At 39.8% G+C, this 23,616-nt stretch overlaps 1 protein-coding gene across 2 annotated transcripts in view; it reads right to left on the bottom strand.

Moving 5' to 3' along the window:
- trpc7b (transient receptor potential cation channel, subfamily C, member 7b) overlaps positions 1-18,482 on the bottom strand; it is a 46,220-nt gene extending 27,738 nt beyond the window's left edge. Inside the window, exons 1-5 of one of the 2 annotated variants that reach the window (XM_019263885.2) lie at positions 18,101-18,482; positions 17,826-18,016; positions 11,787-12,549; positions 4,421-4,603; positions 1,591-1,755 (exon numbers count right to left, since the gene is read on the bottom strand). In XM_019263885.2, coding sequence (XP_019119430.2) covers positions 1,591-1,755; positions 4,421-4,603; positions 11,787-12,549; positions 17,826-18,016; positions 18,101-18,310 — 1,512 coding nt within the window. In that variant the 5' untranslated portion in view covers positions 18,311-18,482. Of the gene's footprint in view, positions 1-1,590; positions 1,756-4,420; positions 4,604-11,786; positions 12,550-17,825 lie in introns of both variants that reach the window. The other variant, XM_019263884.2, reaches the window with a different exon arrangement.
- Between the last annotated feature and the right edge of the window lie 5,134 nt (positions 18,483-23,616).

The raw sequence follows: 23,616 nt of genomic DNA, 5'->3' as shown, positions 1-23,616 counted from the left end.
TATTTTTATTATTATTTATTTATTTATTTATTTTTATATCACTGTTTTCTTATGCTGCCACATTTTCCATGCTCTCTCAGCTTAATCTGAAAATGGCACACCAGCTTATCTGTGGGTAGATTGAAAATCAAATGTAATCAACACGTATGTGCATGCATACATGTACGTGCACATATACAAATGCAGGCTCACACATAACATACACAGGTGTTTTTCTGAGACACTCTCAGTGTTACTGGTCTCTGTCCTCTCTCTTACACTTGGGATCAGCTGCTGTCTCTCTCTCTTAGTCTACCAAATGACTAATTCAACAGTCACACCTGACATGAACCACTCAAGTCCTCAACACTTTTTCTGAATCTATCATAGCGTCTGCACACACACAGTTAGACACACCACTTGATGATGAGGTAGGGGATTATCCAGTTTGATGAGCAGATTTGCTCACAGCTCCTTTGTGAGTAATGGGTGTGTGTATGTCTTCATGTGTGTGTGTGAGGCCTCTGTCATATTGTGTCACTTTACAGATTATAATTTGCTTGATGGAGTATTAACAAAATGTGGCCTCAGGGCCCTATAATCAAATAGTGATTATGCGGTACTCTTTAAATCTGTAACATTTTTAGCCATGCCAGTCATTCTGTCTTTCTGTTCAACACAAAACTCGTCCACGGTTAAATATCTTGACAGCTAGAGGATGGATTAGCATTAAATTTGCCAACACGAGCGCATAGAAACAGGAGGGGGGCACAAGTTCATGGTGACAGAGTGGAATACGATATGTAATAGTTGGAGAACTGCCATGTTCATCAACAGGCTCATCATTAGAACTGTAATTACTGTAACTGAAGTGAATCTAGGCTGTCTAAAGTGGTCCCATGAAAAAGCAATCTACACTCAAACAGCCACCTCTACAGTGAGTGTATTTGACTTTGAGCATTGCTCATGTTGAAATGGCGCTGTAACAGGACTGTAATAGGAGTGTTAGCATCTTGACATTCAGCTCAAAGCACAGTCCAGCCTAAATACAGTTTAGAAAAAAGGAAGATGTCCTACAATGCCCTCTATACAGAGTATAAACTCTGATCCCGCTAACAATACCATGTCTCACTCTCAAAGAAACTGACTTTTCATGCACAATTCATCCAACAATTTTGTTTTTTGGTGTATAATGGGTCCTTAAGCTGCCTAAATCTGTTCGCAGACTTTCATCATTATTGCCACAGCCATATGCTATAATACAGCGTGTCATGGTCTATTATAACATAGAATGAGAACATTCTTATCAGTCTGCTAAGAGATTAGTTTTTGTGCTAAAACTGGAGCATGAGAATTACAAAGCTAGCTCGGATGACACATCCCTGAATGGGACGGTCAAATTTGGCAGCAAGAGAAGTTGATGAGGCAACACTATAATTACTTCAACTACTAATATTGGTAGGTGCCAGTCTATGATAAGTTACGTGTGTAAGATAGTACAGCACTAAAGACTAAAGTCACTAAAGACCAGAGTAGGTATGTAAAAAAAACCCTCATGCTTTGTCAAGAGGTCAGGGGACAGGGCAGAGTTGCACAAATGTGTGTTCATACCTTGCTACATGGCATTATCCAGTAGGCGATAGCCAGGAAGGGCAGACCTACGGTGACCCCCAGCACTGTCCAGCACTTCACCCCGACTGACTGCTGCCTCAGACCGGGCAGGTTCTCGTACCAGATAGTCAGCAGCTGCTGCTGACAGTTGGGATGGGCAACAAACTGAAGAGAGAAATGGGGACAAGAAATATAAATCAATGGAAAATAGGAGAGAGGCAATTGGGGCACAGGGCAAGGAAGGTTAGAGAGGAAGAAGGAGGGGGGAAGAAGAGAGAGGAGCAATTAGCAGGGATAATAGCCATTTATAAGGAGATTTTCAAAGCACTAATTTGCTTTTCACACCGTATCTTCATATTTTTTTTCGGATTATATTACAGATCCCTTAAGGGGTTTCTAAAGTCTTTACAGCAGCAGCATATTGAGTAAACACCATGATGTTACATTTCTGGCAGAAACCCTGAAATGGCCCAGCAGTTGCAAACAGGAAAAAAATGGCTTATTTAACAGGCTGACAAAAAATAAAACGGCAGATAAACAGCATGTAGCATATGATCTGGCAAACTATCCTGGAGCCTTTTAACTGCATATTTTACATCGAAACAATAGATGCTATAAACGGGCTCATTCATCACAGATAATGATCCAATAACATAAAATCTATATGTGACACTCTGCACTAGTACACTTTGCTGCTAATACATTTGGAGCTTACTTAGATGTACATTTGGCCTCAGTTCTTTCCACTCTATACTTCTCTAGGTAGATTGTCTCAGTAAAAAATTGGTGAGGTGGGGAAAGAGGTATGCTTTATAATAGGGAGCAGGCTGCTCTATTTGCTCCAACATTTTTCAGCAGTCAATCCATTTATTATTCAACATTAAATGTTGGGGTGCTGTTTGGATTTTACTGCCAAAAGTAGCAGATTTGGAAATTAAGATTTCTCAATTTCTGTTTCTGTACAATATTTATTAAGAGGGCTTCTGGTGTTTCTTTTTATGTTAATATTCAAGACATTCCTAAGTAGCTGGACGTGCAGGCTGCTTTTCTATTTAAGCACATCTATTATGTATTCATTAAGATCCAAATATTTTATTTACAATAGATTTATGTTCAGAGTTGCCACTTGGGTTCATTTAGAATAAAAAGATGTCAACAAGCAGGTTGATGAAAATCAGTTTAAAATATTATATGCAAAAGAAAGCAGGCAGCAAATAAGAAGCACTGAGCGATTACATTCATTACTGAAGCATGTTCACTTTATTAGATAAGACTTGGTCTGGCATTTCAGCATCTGTTGACGACTTTACTCCAAGGAAGGAAGTGATAAATGAAAGCAACCACTGGTCTGGTGAGGAAGAAGGGGATGGATATTTTTGTTCCAGCTGGAGGAAGGATGTGGACAACAGGGCAATCGATGCTCAGTGGGACGTCAGTTAGCGTAACAATCAAACTGTGTTTGTGTATAGTTTTTCGTTCACATCTACGGTCTGAGCAACAGGTTATCTGTTGTCAAACCTGTCTTCCATTGACTTTCTCTTTGTTTTCTGCCTCCATCGATCATTTCCACCTTTTTATCAATCAGTGTCAGTCATCACATTAAGGGAGCATTTATCTGAGCAGACAATTGACAACCTCTGCGATCATGCCATCTACAAATCAAAATGCACACACGCACAATAAATGCAGTCAATCATGTCTTCATTCAGATGGAAACCACAAGACCATAAACATGGCACACTAAATCATACTTAACATAGTTTCCCCATCTTGCCTGTGACCAGCCAACCCACTGACCTATGTCATGAACCCTGTCTGCGTCCAGCAATGAGCAATCATGCTCCACCTGGTTTCCATGGCAATCTACCCCTCCCTCTCTCTCCTTGCCTCCTGGGTAATTAGCTCACTGAGTATTGGTCACGCTCTCTTGTCCAGGATAAAAACACAGCTCAAACAGGCTGTGTACTGTCCAACGCACACACACAAACAGATGCACTAGCACCACTGTGTAAACGCACACACATGGTTATACCTGATTAGGAAAAACATGCAGCACATGAAGGTCAAACAGGAACGTGTGTGTGTGTGTGTGTGTGTGTGTGTGTGTGTGTGTGTGTGTGTGTGTGTGTGTGTGTGTGTGACAGAGAGAGAGAGAGAGAGAGAGAGAGAGAGAGAGAGAGAGAGAGAGAGAGAAAGTAGTAGGGGGAAATGGGGAAAGGGATTTGGTTTGACATTTTGTAAGAACACCTCTGTTCAGCAGGGATTAGCTCTACAGCATAGAGGCCAGTTTGTTGTTTATGTACGGCCCCCTGAGGCCACACTTGAACATAAGTCATACTGTACTGTACGTGCACAAAATAGAAACTAGCTTACGTAAAAGTCAAGTTACATATAAAACACTGCAGTAAAACATCTTTGGTGTTCTTCAGTGTTAATCGTCCTCAAGATGTATTATTAAATTATGGCACATACAGTATTCTATATAATTTACTTCAAAGGAAATATTTAAAACTAACACTTGTACAGATACTGTACATGTTCGTGTCATGGTATCACCAATATTATCTTCCTTGAGTGTGGAGTTTGACTCTATCAGGATGAAAGTGCCCTACAAGAGACATTATCTATTGTGTTTGGATAGCTTCACCTCTGATTCTCCTTTTAATCTGTGTCTTGCAAGTCCCCCTCAAACATTAGGTTTAGGTAAGATCATTGTCATGGTTACAGAAAACTGATGTACAACCATCCTCTACCGTAGCCCACTTCATCTTTATGATTTGCTACACTATAAAAATGTCACACAAGTGCAGTTAATCTCTGGTCATTTTACCTTCTTCACTTCGTACTTGATGGCTAGTTTGACACGGCTGAGGCAGGGTCGGTTGTAAGCGCTTGGAGGGCACTGGTCCACGTCACCATTCAGTATGGCCTCCACTTCCTCTGTGTTCCGACAAAGGTCCAACACACCCACAACAAAGTCCTTACACTGCATGGACAGCTTGCGGTAGTCATTCTGTCATGGGTGGAGGTGAATAGTTGAGTGGGGAGGGAAGAGATAGAACGATGGGGGAATGGAGGGAGAAGATAGTCAAGAGAAAATTGAATTGACTTAAACATCAGAACTTAAGAACTTAAACATCATTTGAGTTGATCATGTAAACAACTGGTTAACAACTGGTTTCAGACAACCCAACATTCCTTTAAATGTATAAATGCAAGCAACATGCGATGGTAGGTTCATCTAATCGTGACTGTGCCTTTAGCTGCCTTTAGGTCCTCACCTTAGAGCTTGGACTATAAAAATGTCAGCCTCACAGAGACATTATTTATTTATTTATTTGGATGTATGTTTGACCTTATCGTCTAAAGCAATGAGCTGGATTATCTTCATAGATAACATTTGTCTGGAGGAGTGAGTCCACTTGAATTGTTTTAATCAGAGCAAAGAAATAGTGATGCAAGTCTGACAAAAAACAAAACAAAACATGCACTGCAGCACTGTCGCCGGTGACTTGAATTATTTAATAATTATACTTACAGTAATGTCACAATGGAAAATAACTACATCTTTGATACATTCTTAGATGTCATGTGTTGAAAGTCAGAGGTACAACAGAATGCACTCAAGCGCCACAAAAGCTGACATAATGGATCCATTCTGCTTTTGCTATGCTCATATAAAATGCCCATTCAGTACGTTCCCATCCACCTGATTTTAAGCACAGTTTGAATTTGCACATAAATGGAAATGCCTGAAATTTGAATAAGAAACCAAAAATTGTAATATAATCACTTCTGCAGAAAGAAAGAGCGACTTGGGCAAACACCATAAAAACAAGAAGGAGGAAGAAGAGTGTACAAACACAGGACCAATCCATTCATTCCCTGAACATAATTGTCTTCATAGGTTGGAAGAAACAAAGGAGCACCATGGATTTAGAAGAGTAACAGCAGAGGTACTGTTGCACTCTTCTTGCACTGTCTTTAGAATATTTGCATAATAGTAGCTGAAGGTGGAAATCTTAAAATGGAAATACGGATTTGCATATTATTTTGCAGATGCTTTCAAAATTCAATAAATGAGTATCAACTGAATGGAAAAAAGGATGATGGAAAGCAGTACACTCATAGCTGCGATGTGTTTATTTCAACTTTGATTGACTTTCAACGTACACCTTCCTGCAGGATAATAATAGTCATCAGACTGGCATTTATATGCACAAGGACAGGCCTCACAAATTAAAGCAATCAGCATGAGGCCAGTTGAACACGTGAAAATTATCAAGAGAGCAACAAGAACAAATCAGAGTGGTTCCATCGACTTCGAAAAAACAATACTTGGTTGTTAATAAGTTCAAATAAATTCATCGGAGTAATGAGTGCGATGTTTCATGACTTCATTAGGATAGCTCTAGGTGTTTTTATTATTTTTATTAGTTTTTTATCAGTTGAATGGAAACATCTCTATTATTACTTATTTACACTTTTGATTGACATTCTTGGTTGAGTGCAGCTGATACTGAAGGCGCACCACCTAAGTTATGAAGGAGAGGTGAGTTTTTGAGAACTGCAGATAAATACAGTCCAATCCCCTCAAAGTCCTGTAAGATGACATTTTTTTATCTTGTGTGCACAAGATAACAACTTGCTGACGCCAGATAAAAATATTACCTCATGGGGTTCTGTACACTTTCTCATCCAAGTGTTGGAAATCGCTCAAAGTGACGATACCCACGGACAAACATAAATTGAATTGGGCTTCTCTTCTGGAACTAGGTGAGGATACAGTAACTGTTCACAGTTTCTGTCAGGCATTTCTCTTTTCTTGATCTCCCACACAGTTTCAACACTTTGTCCCTCTGTCTTGTGGCCCCCATAGTTCACTTCTCACCTTATTCTTACACTATTTTCTACACTACCCTGGGGTATAGTGCAAAATATTGGGCCCTATATATATAAGTAACCTCTGTGGGTCCCCTTCCTCTCTTGAGCCATGTCTCTCACACATTTTTTAGAAAACAAGTGAGCCAACAACTGTATCTGCAGTGGTTAGTAGGGAAGTCAGTAATTAACTGTTCATGTCACATTTAAGCAAAGTAATCAACTGTGATATGTGCTTAAGTCTACACATTTTGAAAAGTCACTACATTTCAACCCTCTTTGCTCAACATACCGTAGCCTATAATTACTGCTTTATATGCTTTTACTTTCATTAAATGAAGTTTGCTTAGAGTATCGTGCTTAAATGTCCATTGTGTAACAGTTGGCAGAAATGGCTATGATATTGGTTATTTATGGACAAACCAAACACTGGCTCAAGAGATGGCTTTTCGGGTTTTTCGCAAGTTTAGTGGCCACCATAGTTTTTCCTACTTGGAAGGGGAAGGTGAGGTGAGGAGGTATTCAGATGGCTGCAATGTGCAACCTCATTGCTCGATAAATAGATTAACGTTTTTCTAGTTTCTAGTTTCTGATGACATAGTATGGTAATTTCATGATTTGATATACATTTGTTACATATTATTCTTTTAAAAATGCCAACAATAACAAACTTTTTATTCCAGGCTTATGGAGGGCCCTCTCCCCATTTGGACCCTGGGTAGTCAGTCCCATTTTACCCTCAGTAAGATGCCTCTGATATTTGCTCCCCTTGCCTTCCTGCCATGTCCTGCCACTCAGCAGTTGGATAAGCAGATGAACAGTTAGCAGATTGGAGCGTCTGGTCGTTTTAGAGTCCCTAAGGACTTATTTTATTATGCATCACTGCTGTGTTTGTTCTGTGTGCAAACATACAATTACAGTCGAAAATGCCCACTTTCACCAACATTTACACAGGTCTCCCTACCAAAATTATTATTTAACAAGGTGGGAAATTGCCGGGTCTTTTCTCACTTTCTTTTAACCCACACTTTTATTGTCAGCATGATAAATTACTGTATTTTAATGCACTACTGACTACTACTACCAACTAAAGTGACTGACATTATTTGTATTCCTCCAGTGTTTGACCCTTTTAGTTTGACCCTTTTTTTTCCTTGTATGACTCAGACAGTTTCTGTCTTGAATACAAAATGGTATAATTGGTTTTGTATAATGACAGTGAGTTCATACTAAATTCAGTTGTAAAAAATCCAAATTCACCCCACCAGACTTGCATTTATCACAGGAAAACATATTAAAGTCAATGGAATGTTAGATACAATTGGTCAAAAGGCCCATCACCATCTGCAAAATAAAAAGTACATTTTGGATCCCCAAGCATCTATTGGGCAACATTTGGTGTATTTTACCTTCAGGCTGCTAAATGAAAGAAATCAATTACAATTTCATGTGCATTTACATTTATGGGAAAGCTGCAGGGTTGTACATGTACAAGAATGATCTCTTAATCAAGATTATTTGCATCCTAAGACACACAATGAACACATAAGCTCAGACACCACACACATTCAGCATATGTGAAAATCCAATCACAATTCAAGGTATGTGGTTCGTGCCTCGGGGCAATAAAGGGAGAGATAAAAGAAAAGGGAACAATGTTGTGAGATTGAAAATGGAGACAGAGCAGTGTGAAGCGGAGTGAGAATGGTTACAGATGAGTGAACTGAGGGTGACGCGAGCCAAGCCTCAAACATGGGGGGAGGTAGGAAGACGTAAGATCGAGGGATGAGAAAAAGAGAGGGATAGAGAGAGTTTGTATTACTGCAATTCACCACCATCAGTTTATCTCTTGGTTTCACTGGTTTCTCTGTGGCTGTGCATCTTGATTTAAACTAAATTAAACAAAAATTGGCATGACACGAGCAGAGAGTAAAATTTGATTTCAGAAATTAAACAACACCCTCCTTCGCCTTGCTTTATTTCACTCTTGTACTCTGCCTCTCCCAAGGCTGTGTGGAAGGTGTGAGTGGATGTGTATGTCCAGAGGCTTTTATGAGAAATTGATAGGCTGTCTTGAAAGATGTTAGAAGATAAATGTTAGGCTGTTAGAGAGGTCCTGATATGCCTTTAGCAGTTCCCACATAAATATCCAACGTGCAGCACTAGCAGCACTCTCAATCACTGCACACTGTCAGTACGTGAAAAAGTGTTTGCCTGCACTTAACTTTACGTGTGTATGAATCTTTATTTTAATGTATGCACAAGTGGGGCCAGAGCTGTATCCTGTTCAGCTGCCATATATACATTTAATACAGTTAATTCATCTTTTTTTATGTTTTGTTTATCCATCAAGTTTAATGTCAATCCCTCCAAGGTTTTCCAACAGAACTGCCCTTGATGTAGCCAGTTGTACCTAATGTGATACAGCATAGTGGTAGTACTACTACTCAACTAGTAGCATCACACGATAAGAGTGCTGAGTTTCATTTAGCACATTTCATCTTTTACCTCAGACTTCAAGCAAGTGAAGCCATTGGCAGATTGCGTATTCAAATCAACCTACAGATTGACGTGTAACCTGCTTCAAATATTCTCAGTGGTTAAACGATTAATGGTTAACCGGTGACATCCTAACTCAGTCACCAAATCTATATAATGCATTCATATCTTTGTAAAAGTCTCCATATTCTGGTGGCTGTCAGACAATCAAACGTCATGAATTTACCACACACATTTTCCAATAGGCTTTTCACACAAGAAACAAAATGAACTGCTGGTCATCTGTTGTAGCTGCTGAACACTAAAGCCATTTTCACTCATGAGCTCAGATTACCTCTAAAAACAACTGATACGACAATAAAGGCCGTGGAATTCAGGATTACACACACACATAAAGGGTTAGAAAATCGATATCAAATTGATTATGTCAGACTCTTCAGTGTTAAATATATAAAGTGGAATATTGTTTTTAGCTGCTTTTGAATTTGATTATATATATGACATTGAAAATCTCATTATTTTAAATCTTTTTAAGTGATCAGATGTCATAAAAGTGTCATCAATGACTTAAAGTTCGATAATGATGTCTTAATCTATGCCATTACCCATGTTTGATTTCCTCATGAAACAGGACTGTCTGAGGCTATCGGCACACTGTTTAAACATTATTTGATATTTTAACTTAATGAGAGGATGATGTGAAGAGGGACAGGGAGTCAAATAAAGAGGGAAGGTGATAATGAGATGGTAATGAGACAGATGAGCTCCAACACAACTCTGGTCCCTCAGGTGAGCCCTTCTCATTAACTTGTCTGGAGATGGAAAACAGAGTGACAAGCAGAAAGGCTAAATGACAAACACAAAGCTGGGCAGAAAAAAATGAGCAATGTATGATTAAAGACAGACTGCAATGAACAAAGACCTGAGGAAACAAATGCAGAACACATGGTCAGACAATGGGAGACAAATAAGCAAAGAAACACAAATCGCAGTGTTATCATATGTTACCGGTCATTGATTGAGTTAAATGATTCTGATTTCTACATTAATGATTTAATAATTCAGATGAGCAGTGTAGCCACTCTAAAGTGAAACATACAAAACATATGTATCATACATAAGTCTGAAGATATAGTCCTATAATAAACTATTCACTGTATACTATATAATAGAACACTGAAACTGAAAGAAAATTGTAAAACAAAACACCCTAGAAAATTTAGATAATAAACTATCCACAAAACAGTGAATATGTCATTTGGCGTGGGAACGAATGGGGTTATTTATACTAAATCCAAAACTTTCTACTTGTTTTGGACATATGGGGAAATACAAAGAAAATGTTGCTTTTAAGACAAAACAGTCAAAAATGACAATGCCACAGAGCCAGCAAAGTGGCTCAGGTTTCTGTTGCAGAGTGACAAAGTGAGACTCTATTGCCCTGATATTTCATATAATCTTCACCACAGTGAAAACAGAAAACAAAACAGTGCGGACAGCTAGTGACAAAGTGTGGGGGTGTATTTCTCAGTCCCTGAATACAGTGCAGTGCAGTGCATACTACATAAATACATACTGCAGACTACAGTGCATACTTGTCCAGTTGCTGACCCTTGGTTTTCTTGCTACATGAGCCCTTAAGCTTTTCCACTATGGATTCCAACCAGGGGTCACCAAAGTTTTGAGGCTTTTTTGGCATAAGAAAACTTTAAAAATATATATATATATATATGCAGTTGGACTATATCTCAGTTAAAAGAGAGAAAAGAGCGAAGAAAACACAGAATGTCTCAGTTATAAATTATATAGTTTATCAGTTGTTCTGTTGTTATGCATGTCACTAAATCAGAGTTCATCAGTTTACTCAATAATAAGAAAGGAGTCCATTGCTTTCGCTGACTGATGAAAAGGCCTAATTCATTATAGTTTTCTTTTGAGTTTCAGAATTGTATTACAATTATGTGTATTTTTGTATCCAAATCAATGATTTTAAACAAGCTGTTATTAAAAAACCTTTTTGATGTAAACTTGTTTTTTGTTTCTTGTAATGCATGACTTTAATGTTTATTTTATTTCATTTTTATTTTAGACGGCATTTTGCCTTTATTCGATATTATTATTTTATTCTAGTCTAGAGAGAGATGGACAGAGCAAAGTAAAGGTTGGCAAATCTGTATGTGTACAAAACCACACACACACACACACACACACACACACACACACACACTCAGAGGACCCCGGTTTAATCTTTGTGTTTTGCATCAACTTGCCATTTTTCTTTATATTGGTGACAGAAAGATCTTTATTAATATAGTAATAAAGATTCCAACTGTATCAACCAGCACCATTGGTCAAATGATGACTGTTTAGTTTAGTTTATGTCTATAATGTGGCTGTTAGCCTATCTCAGTGAGTCTCATTTTTCAGTTAGTGTGCTGGCCTTAATATTCAAGATAACTGATTCGGGACAGGAGAACCAGCTGCCCCAGTAGGCGGGAATCATCTCCCTCTCCACCTCATGCTGGCAGTTAAAGACTGTCCGTATCTGCGGAGCAGGCATTTTGTGCCCACGGGCAAATTCAATCAACCTTTTTCGGGAAAGACGGCAGCACATATAGGTAAATTTGATTCCTAGTAAAAAAAATTATTGTTTCTGCGTATGTGTGTGTGTTGAACCCACAAACAAGTAACTTCATTTTCTCCAACACACACGGTCACTCACACAGAGTGTATACTCTTCTTTTAGTAGTAGTATTTCTGTATGTTTGGGCATTAAAAAGTTAAAAATAGTTAAACATGTTGAAAAAACATCTTACCTTAAACTCTGTCTCAATGTTGGCCAGTCTTGCCAGTTCATTGCTAAGCTCGAGGGCGGTCAGGACAGGGTCTTCACTGCTGAGAGACAGGTAAGCTGCACTGGCCAGGCCCTTATATGCATTCATCCTGGAGCGTGAGTGACTGAACGAGTCTTGCTTCTGTTTCTCTATACATTCTAAACACTTACAGAAGTAGTCATGTGGCCTTTCAATGCGGGCCCCCTTTGACAAGAGGATGTGGACGATCTCGTACTCCTGGCAGTGAGCAGCCAGGATGACGGGTGTGACATCATGTGAAAAGCGTGTTCCATCCTCATCATAGGCATAAAAGTCATCATCACGCATCTCTTGTTCCAGAGGGCTCAAAGCCAGCCGCAGACCTCCACCAAAAGCAGGGTGGGCGAGAATTGCTTCAACGATTCGCACGTAACCCTTAGAGATAGCCAAAAGCAGACCATCCCCGATCCTAGCCAAGCCCTCCTTCTTTAGAAGCAGCTCAGTGACTTCCAAGTGCTCATTACCCACTGCCAGCTGCAAAGCATTCTGGCCCATGTAGTCCACACAATTGAAGTTAAGGGTTTTGGATTCTTCCAACATTTTGCGGACCACAGGAATGTTTCCGTATTCAGCAGCATCCATAAAACGTTCCTCTTCTGCTGTAAGGGGCGAGCCGCGTTCATTGAACATATATGCCGGGCCCCGCACTGCCTGCCGACGCCCCTTCTCTCTTAGTGTGGTGTGTCTGCGATGCATGGCTTCCACCCTAGGGACAGTAAAGAGGAGAGCAGACAGTGAAGGAGTGATAAAATGATGGAGGGTGAGAGGAAGAAAAGTGGAGGACAAGAGAGTAAATGGTGGAGGCAAGAAAAAAAGACAGCATCATTAGTTAGATCAAACTGACTGCGGTGTTACAAGGCAAACAAAGTCATTACTTTCTCTCTATGTAGGACCAGGGCTAGTCAAACACAAGCAGCAGTGCTCAACACATATTTATCTCCTGATCTCAATGCCACTAAGACATGTGTGATATATCTGCCCCCCATGAATCTGTACCCCAGCAGATCAATGATCCGCTACAGGGTCAAGGCTCAGGTCAACAGCTCTGATTGGCAGGAGCGAAATGAAGCTGTCACCTTAATTGGTTCTGGTATGACAAACTCACAGTATGAGTCACACAGCCAGTGGTGACTGTCTTTATCTATCAACACATGTAAGCACCAGGCATGTACGTGCACCTCCTGCTCTATTCAGTGTGTCTTTATTGGGGGAGCACTATTTCCAATGACACACTGTCACATCCCTGTAGGACAAAGTGGGTAAAAATATTCTTCATTAAATGGGACTTGTCAAATATAACTAGTAGTACTTTGCACAGAAGCCCAGGTAATCACCCCTGTTACTGCAAAACACATTTTACTGGCACTATTATACTCCTACTGCTGTATTTTGAAAATGTATTTTGAATCAAGATGACTACATCTGCTGTACAGCCTGACATTCTAACCCACGTTGTGAAAAAAAGCCTTGATGTCCCCCAAAGGTGGAAAAAAAGAGGAAGAAAGAGTGACGGTGTGGGAGTGGAGGAAGAGCTCCTGGATATGGGTAAGCTTTGAAATGAAACATGGGCATGGGAAATTGGTAGTTTTGTTGGTGGAAAATTAGTACCCACATCAGTTTAATTCTCCACTGTGAAAGAACCAATTTAGACTTTAGATTTAATTAGTAAAATGCTATGTTGATAGTATGTCTCAGAGCACAATTTAAACAATTCTTTTCGAGAGGACCAAAAGGAATCACAACTTCCAGCTAACATTTGTGACCACACAAAGGACAAGGGGTTTAGTCTTACAATAAGACCTGCCACTGAAATAAATAAAGCATAAGGTTATTTGTAATTCAAGAATATTGTAAATCATCTGACTTTGTGTGAGTGTGTGCTTGTTTACTGTAGGTATGTGTGTGTCTGCAAAAAAGGATGGACATTGAAGGAAAAGGTGAAAATGGAAAAATTTCCCAAGGGACATCAAAGGGTGTGGATCTGAGAACATGAAGAGAGCTCACCAAGGCAAATCACTGTGGGAGTGTGTGTTTGTGCATGTGTGAGTGAGAGAGAGTGCCTTTGTCAGTGTGTGTTTAAATGGTATAAAAGGTCTGAGGATTTTGATTTTCGATTTACACAATCAGCTGTGTATGCCTTTGGCTGCCAATCAATGGTACAGTTGAAGATGGCAAATTCTCCCTCCTTCTCTCAGACACACACACACAGACAGACAGCTGCTATCTATCTTGCAAAGGACCACGCATATACAGAAAAACAAATGTGAACATAAGGTGCAGCCATGGATAAACACATATGTAGTAACATCAGCACAATCAGTATGCATACAGAACGTAGATGCGCTGGAATGAATACTGCCTTTGGTCAGCACATAATAATATAAGGTATTTGCTTCTCGTCTTGCTGATTTACTACAATGCATTATGCTGTTAGGAATTCGTACATAATAGCTCCCCTAACCCCCCCATCATGCACATATCTGTAAGCATTGAGAGGATTCATCACAAATGAGAGGACAGTCTGGCTGCCAGCCCATTTAGATAACCTTATAGTCAAGTAATGAATCGCCATTTTCCATCGCTCTCTATCTTCCTTTCTATCCATCTCTGACTGTTTGCGATTCTGATCTGAAATAGAATTTACCTGCATCATTTCTGTGCAGAATTACAATCACAACGATAGGAGGAGGCACACAATGGAGACGGATTGAGGGAGAGAAAGTGTGTGTGTGTGTTTGTGTGTGTGTGTGGTGGAGAGAGAGAGAGAGAGAGAGAGAGAGAGAGAGAGAGATGATCAAGAAGAAAAATGTGTGTATTCATGTCTGCTTATATACCAAGTGTGTGCAATTGCAGTCGTACATCATGTCATGTTTTTAAGACTATAAAGATTTGTCATATTACCATTGTTGCAACCAAGACCACCAGACTTTATTTCCTGCCTGGGTGTAGCAGAACATGATGTCATGCTACAGGAAGAAGAGCTCCAAATAGCATTTATTACAAAATACACCTTCCCATCCCTCTTGTCTCTGTGTCTACCTGTTGACTGTAAGTTCAATATTTGCACACCTTTAATCCCTGCTTTGCTTTACAAACACCTGAGAGCGCATATTTGGATTATATATGTAGCTTTCTAGATGGTTGACTGGCTTCACTTGTTTACTTTCGCTCTCCACCATTTCACACTAAGCATGTAGCATTTTGTCAGCTTGTGCAAAGGGAGTGTGGAGTCAACCTTACTGGCAGTGGAATCAAAATAATGAACTGAAAGTTGCAATGGGTTGTAGAGGTAGGTCCTGATTTGTAGTGGGATCAACAGTGTTGGCAACCTTTTCCTGTTTGATCTGATTTAGGGATAATGGACTGTTTGAAGCAAGTCACAATATGATTAAATGTTAGCGGTTTTTAATCCCTAAACCACACACTGCACCAATTCAGCTGTAATGCATTTTCATGCTGCATCCATATGTACAAGCAAGCAGCTCCCTTTCCTATTAACAACAAAACTGTCAGAAAAGGGAAAAACTATTGTGGCACTATTGCTACGATTCCAACTATATCACAACACACCACTGCAGAAATACTCCCTTATCCAGCCAACATGTAATTCTTTAATACCACTGACACTGTCTTTGGATTATACTATATCAGAGAGCATTATTAATGTAAAGTAAGCCCCTTGGTGAAATAGATAAGCATTCAAAGAAAAATAAATTGCCTCCACTTTTAGTTATGTAATATTTCAGCTTGAGTTACATTTTTTGAGTTTAGGTGCCTTTTCAGAGTTATTTTTATCTGCAAAAAAATATATATATATATATTTAAAATGCATAAATGAACCACAATCATACAATGAGTGTGTCCAAATTTTAGCTGACAGTCAGAAAGTAATTGGAATGATGAGCTATGATGTTGGGGTAACCAAGAACACAATGCTCAGTTTAATCCAATTCAAATAACTTTAGTAATCCCACAGGGGGCAATTTTTTTGGAGCACCTCTTTGTACACAAAACAAAGTAACATGATACAAGGGAGCTATGTATGGAAGAATTGCTTAAATAAACTTGTTAGGCAAGATAAGAAAAAGCATAAACCATCAATAACAATGGTCAAAACCGTACAGAGCATTTAGTAAAAGTAATGTGTACTGTGACTTATGGAAGACTCAGTGAATATGAATACGTACTAAGTGCTTTTTAAAAAAAATCCACATATTGGTGATAAGAGGTTTACTTGAAAAGCATTGAAAAATGTAATGGGAAATATAAATGGCTCTAAAGTTACAGTAAAGCTCCATCATACAATTAAAATCGAATTATCTTCTTAGCTCCTCTGTCATAAAGTCTTTATAATTAGTTTTTAATTGATCAGAATCTCCTTTTTTCTACAGCTCAATGTTCTAAGGTTGGACCACCAAGTTATGTTCGTTTTAAGATATCAGATGAATCAGGTTTGAAATCAAATTTATATTTAAGGATAATAAGTGCAAAAATAAGTTTAGACTCAGCAGGAACATTTACAGAACTGACTAATGAGTCATTGTACAGACATGAGCAGAACGTTTTAGAAGAGATGCACTCTCAGCTCTCTCACTCGCTCTCTTCATCAAGTACACACACAAAGAGTAACTCTTTCAAGCAGTAAATTGCCAATTTTGAAGATCAAACGTGAGCTGCTCACCATGTCTCACTAGTAATGAGAAACAGGCATGTTCACCCTCTCTTAACCTTTATCTCACTCACTCACACACACACACGCACAAAGACATCCAACCTTTAGTCTTGTTAGGCATCACTGAGAGCATACATGCTTCTTTTCCATGCAAGGCCTTTTAAGATGAACACTGGTGTATCAAAGGAGCAGACCAGGGGAGATCAAAGAGCCAACACTGAAGCCTGCCATTCTCAAAATCTGATAGTCATATCTAAGCTGGCAGAGCTACATGAATATCCGTTAAGTGTCACCGTTTATATCCCTTGTGTCTGTGAATGTTTTCTGCATGAATGTGATGGACTGCATGGGCCAAATGGTCTTATGAGTAAATAGCACAGTACATTTGTAAAATGGCAGAGAGGTTTTATGTCTGTCTGTGCATATTCTGTGTGTGTGTTGAGTGTGGCATTGGGGGGATGCACTATGCAAGCCAATTGCTCCAGATCACATGGCTCCCCGGTGTCTCTCTCTAACACACACAACACACACACACAAATTCATAAACTCAGAATCCCTGTTGACTGCTGCTTATGCATGAATTCATGCACCGGAACCAATCAAGGTGCTCTCTCTGAACGCAAGGAAAACATAAGGGCTGTGGTGAAAAATCCCCAAAGACACAGTAATGCTTTCAAACTTGCACACCCTTTTCTTCCTTATGTATATATCCCCCATACTTGTATCCACAAGGGACACACTACAGTCTAATCACAACAGCCACACAGAGTCAGATTAATAAAATGTAGCAGGAGAGGAAACAGGTTCAGACATCCCAGTTATTTGGGAACTAGTATAAGATAAAAATAAAAAAAACACCATATTTCAGGACAAGTTAAGTAAAAATAATAGCATAAAAGTTGAACTGACTTAATGCACCTACTCTAAATGTTTCAGAAGCAACATGAGTTTGCAAATGAAGCAGTGCATGGCAGCAAAATATATGATGAGTTTCCAATAATACCAATTGCTTGTCCATAACCTCAGACAGTTGACTGGAGCTGGCTTAATGATAATCAGGGATGCCATACTCTACTCTCTTCAAAGCTGACCTCTACTTGTTGGCATCCCAGGTGGATTACATGCAAATATTAGTTGCTGTTGATTAAATTCTCTCAACCCAGAACAGCTCAGCAGGCTCTTTGCATAACTACAAATTTCAGAGCTTCATGTTAATAAACTCTACACAAGGCCACGGAACTGGTCAGTTAACTTGTCATGCCTCTGGATAGATGCATAAAAGTTGTTGTGAATAAAAGAGTATAACTCACGTTGGCCTGCTTTCAGAGTTGGTCTCTGTGTCGATGTGCTCAGAGTAGTGGTTCCCCTGGTCCGGCTGCTCCGCATCCCGGTGCGGCTTCTGTCCGCGGTACTGAAGGCGCTCAGCGTTCGCCGCGCCTCGTCCTCTCCACTTGGGAAACGGCACATCACTGCGGTCGTACAAGGCTTCTATTCCCACATCCTGCCGCGAAAGAAACGGAGAACCAGTGTCACCGGTGCCCTCGAGGAACTTTGGCGGTGTGAGGTGTGGGGAGCCCCGGGGTACCTGGTTCTCTGGAGACGGGTGAAGACACTCCGGAGAGGCGTGGTAAGACGGATCTGTGTCCCCCAGCAGCGGTGAGGCAGAGGAGAAGAGGTTTAGGATCCGCGGAGAGGATGGAGATTCTCGGGAAAGACAGACGGACGGAGGTGGAGAGGGAGACTCAGAGAGATGCCCCTTCTCGCCGCTGTCGCCTTCCTCTCCCTCGTCAGACATTGGAGACAGAGTTCGTGAGCAGCATATACTTTAAATATTTTCTAGCTATGTGACAGACATTTAACGAGGTTTGTCAAAGTTTCATGAGCACAAGTTTGTTCTGAGCCGCGCACCGACGAGCCCAGATCCACCTTTACCCAAGAGCGCGCGCACCAATTAGAGAGCACCAAGAGTGCGCGCGCAGGAAGCCAGCCTTTTACAAAATGGGCGAAATGAACAAGTGGCAAGCACAAAATATCTCAACTTATACAATGCTTACAAAAATAACTACATGTTATGCTTACATTCACTATTAAGGGAATAAATACAGGACTTTCAGTCTGTAGTCATGAAGTGCCTTTAAAACACAGGTTTACTGCACTGATCTAAAAAGATAACAGACAACTCGTCTTAGTGACCACCAAGCACACATAACCCACGTTTTTACAAGAAGACTGACCCGGCCAAGTAAGCAACTGCCAAATAAAACTACTGGAACAATAAAACAATGGCCCTTCTTTGTAGGAGAGTCAAGGAGAGAGAGGAAATGAGAATTTACATGAAAGAGTTGGTTGGGGAGTGAAGGGGTTAATATGTCCACCTGTTGTATGCCAATTACTGGTTCTGGCATAATCGTGTTATTACCTCAGAGAACAAGCAATGAATACCTAAAGTAGCACAAATCTAATCTCAGTGGTAAGTTTAACTACCATGCATTGAGACCTTGCTCACATCCTATTTAGAGAAACCTCAACACAAAGCCTTTTACGGTCTTAGTCTTCAGATGTAATGAGGAAAATAAAGCAGTGTTTGAATATCACTCTGTTAGTGTGTATCCTTGCGTGTGTGTGTGGTCCTGTAATAAGTGGCAGAGACCCATTAGTCACAATGGAGACTTCCTGCACCCCCACACAGACAATGGCCAGTCCTATCCCAGCTCTTTGATCTATCCTTGTATTTATGCACCCAACACATACACACAGATCACAACAAATCAAATTAACACACATCACACATGACAAACTGTTTTCACTGGTGTTTACATTTGGGTAGAAAATAGTCTCCAAAACTGGTTAGAGTGAGGTCTGTAGATTGTCAAGAATTGGTTCTAAAAAAGCACAATGATATTAAGTTTTGTTAAAATGTTATGACAAAAATACATTTCCTCATAATTAGTTCATCATAAATAAATCATAATCATAAATAATTTCCAGGAATTGTTTTAAGTAAACAGATACATATAATTTTTTTCTTCCAGGAAATGAAATAAAGTATTTTCATTTCAGATGTTGTCATCTTGCCTACATTAGGGTGATAGGATGCAAATAGATTTTTTTTTTTTTTTTTAAAAGCGAGAATAAGCCCTGCAGGATTAATTAAAATTATGAAAATGAATATTTTAATGATATTGTGGAACTGGTGTAAGACACTCTGTGAGACTGTGGGTTCACTTTTGGCAAATGTCCAGCAAAAAAAATCACATTCAAACCTGGTGTCCTTGAGTGGAAGAACAATTAATAGTAATACATTATTGTTGCCCCTTTAATCCATCTGAAGTCTACAGCGTTGTGCTTTTTGAAGCAGAAATGGGTTGTTGTGAGTCTATGTGTGTGATTATAAAGCTACACTAAGCCACTTTAAAAACCTTCATCCTGACTGTGTTTTAGTTTTCACAACCAGTCAAGCCCACGATGCATTTAAAGTACCACTGCAAAAAACACTATCCAAGAAAAGAGCCTGTGTCTTCGTGAGTAAGTGTAACAATTATGTAGTAGTACTGTTGTCCAAGGCACAGTATTAATCTTGCTTTGCACAAGTAAGCCACTGCAGAGTTGCAGAACCCTTAAAGACTCCTTTAGAAAATTTTATATAATAAAAACATTGCAAGTACTCATTTAGCTATTTAAAGAGGTAAATCAATATTTGATAATGTAAGGTCTCTCTATGGGTTGAAATTTTCTGGCCTTACCGCAATTGCTTGTGCCACAGCAGGAGCTTTCTATTGTTTGTCACAGGCAGAACTCCTGCTGGGAAATCACTGATTGGAGGTGTTTAGTGAAGCTACGTGCTTGAAAGTTTCAATCAACAGACAACAGCACAGCAGCACTTGTCTGTCCTATGTGATTCAGTGTGAAAATATAGTTTTGGAGCAAAGGTAGTAATGGAGGGATTGTAACACATCAAGAATCACAATGAATATGTCTGCTCCAAAGTTTAAGTTGAGATACTCTATTCCTATAAAGACAGACTAGACAGATGAAAGGCAGGAGGATCTCACAGTTAACACCACTATAATCCTCTCACTGTTTACAGTATATTGAAACATGCAACAAACCAGATAAAAGAAGAACACAAACAGGGACACTAAGATCTGGTGTGACAGCAAATCCATGCCTCTTCACAGGCTCTGCTTTCAACTGTTTTCATCAGTAGAGGGGAGTAAGTGTTATCCCCCAATATCCGTGGCATCAGCAACTAGCTGCTTGCAGCATCTGGTAATAAAAAAAACAAACCAAAAAACAAACAGCACATCTCCTATGAACCCCCTCCATTAGCAAAGTCTGGTTTGTTGTACAAACTGTGGGGGGGTGGGGGCATTTCCATCCTCTGGTGACACCCGACCGTAGGTGTGCCAGTTTAGTGATGCCAACGATTGCATCCTCTGGAGCGCACAAAGAATTATAGGATAAGGTTTACAGTCTTGGCTTCACATATCACAGGTGTTTGTGTCATCAAAATGTGGCATAGTGACAGAAAGTTCACCTGAAAGAACTGGCAGTCTGTGAAGCCCTAAGCTGTTTATGTTGCTGGCTGAAGAGGAACAGCTGCAACCCTGCTGTCCCGGCAGGTCCACATAGTCCTCATTACCTTCTTTGCCTTCAGATACGCAGAGCACAGCAGGCCTCCACCACTGATATCCTGACCACAGAAAGTGCCCTAAATTTTAATGGATCTCCAACATTGGCAACAATTTAACTACTAACTGTGAGTTAACTGAGTTATATCTTGGTAAAACAATTTTAAAAGGTCCAGTGTGTTAGATTTAGGGGACTCTATTTACAGAATATGACTGTAGAAATTTGATTATAGTGTATAATTACCTAGGTGCCACGAAATCCTACAGAGGAGTGCACACACACACAGTCCAACCCTTTGGAAGCAGTAAATGTCACATGCATATGGGAATGTGACAGAGATAAGCTCCATGTTCCAATGTATGTTCATTCATTCACACTGACAGAAAGGCAAGCAGTATAATCATATTCAAACTCACAATCTTAGCTGGGATCATTGAGACTCCATAGATGAATTCATTGATTTGGTGTGATATAAACTAAACTTTTACTGTGAAATGTAAGCTATTACGTAAACAGTCGCAACCTCTCCTCCGGGCACTTCCTGCAACTGTAACCTGATATGCCGACCTGGTCAGGAAACCCTTTGTTCGTCCTCTTTTCTCCTCTCTCTTACACCTGGACTTGATGGGTCTCTGAACCGCTGTGCAGTCTGCTCAAAGCAGACCAGCAAAGAGCAGACAAAAAAAGGATTACAGTCGCATCACGTAGCCTGTCTTTTCTCTAAGATTCATGGTTAGTCCATACTAACTGAGAGTGAACAACCTTAGTGCACGCAGCACACACAAATTCTGCCAGCTGTCTTTACAAGGAGCAAACATTATGAAACATGGACGTCCTTTCTGTGGTGTCACCTACAGGTTTCTGAACAGCCGTTGTGAAGCGGAGTGTGGTGGCTCTGGCAACCCCCATCTTGGCAGTCCTGTCTCTGCTGCCTCCTGGGTAAACTGAGCAAAGACATAGAGCTTGGGTTGAACTGGGGTGGAGCTGTGATGGGCTGAATGAAACATTTTTTGTGCCATGCTGTAAACATCTTTATTTCTACTGTGAATTTGGACATTTTAATATTGGGGCTTATGAAGATTAACTCGTTCTGTAGCCAACCTCAAGTGGCCTTTCAGGGAACTGCATTTTTAGGGATTTCCGCATTGGCTTCACTTCACAGCCATGGAGGTTGGGAGTAACAAAGTAAGTTAACACAGAGCTCTTAAGTCTTCTAAGAGGACAATAGGAGTGACCATGAGTGATCTTTTTTGCAACCTATCCTCAAGTCATTTCTTTGCTTTCAAACCTCTCTCATTCTGAGCTTATTTTGTCTAGTCCCAGTTCCTATCATTGTTCCATTGGGTCTGTAGGCATACGTCTCTGGGAGCAGGTCACATGCAAACATAATACATAATAATAACAATACACATTATAGGATTATAGATGGTTTTTATCAAGTATCCAGTAATAGAAGATATTTTCTATCCATAAGAGAAAGAGCAAACATACTGTACCCTTCAGTCATCTAAGCCATCATTTTTGGCTTTAGCATCATTAATTTTGACCAAATGTTTGATGGACAAATGTTTGTCTGAGATGGCTTTATCAGGGACAAAATTGTGGAAAATACAATGATCAGGGTTTGTTGACTCTAATCAGAACTAACTGAAGTGTCTGAAGGATTGAGTCAGGCTAAACGCTGGAACAATAGTACCACTGGTCATGGCAACATGACAATCTGGCTTCCTGTCCTATTGACCTCAATGTGCCAATCAGGGTTAATGTGTCAGATGAGGAGGGGCACGAAAGCCAATCACTCACATCCTCCATTGACCTCATGATATTTTTATTGGTTACTTGATCAATGGGGACATCAATCCCCTGAGGACAGCAGCTGATGGTGAGGTTTACCTATAGATTTATTCTAGTTTACTAGAATTTTATTTACTTTACTTCTATAATTTACTATGCTTACTTACTTCTCACTCCTGCTCCAACCAGTAAGATCCTCTACAGCTGAGTTTGAAATAGCATGCAGATTGGAGTCAATCCATACTCTATGCATATTTTATTGGTATAGAACAACGGGAGAGGAATTGAAGTGTTTAACACTTGTATTACTTCTGCTTGCGAGGGTTTGATGGATGACTGGTGACAAAGCATTTAATGAGGTATTCTGCCAACTGGAGACTCACACCAATGCCATTATGTACACATTGAAAACACACACAAAACCATTGAATTTAATGCAAATAAATTCTCTTTTTTCTGTTTCTTCTGTTATTAGATACATATATTCATAGACACTTTTGATGCACAGAAAACATTTTGAATGCCAAAAATTGTTCAGATTACCCATATAGTGTAAAGTAATTACAGCATTTATTATTTATGTATTAACGTACACTCAGATTCATGGGTGCCCATACAGCATACACACTAACTGCAGTGATGTAATATCAAAATGCATTCAAAACGCATCTGGCT

This window comes from Larimichthys crocea, chromosome I (assembly GCF_000972845.2).
Source record: "Larimichthys crocea isolate SSNF chromosome I, L_crocea_2.0, whole genome shotgun sequence".
In the NCBI taxonomy this organism is placed as follows: domain Eukaryota; kingdom Metazoa; phylum Chordata; class Actinopteri; family Sciaenidae; genus Larimichthys; species Larimichthys crocea.
Note: the sequence above shows the minus strand (reverse complement) of the source record. Positions and strands in the feature narration are given on the sequence as shown.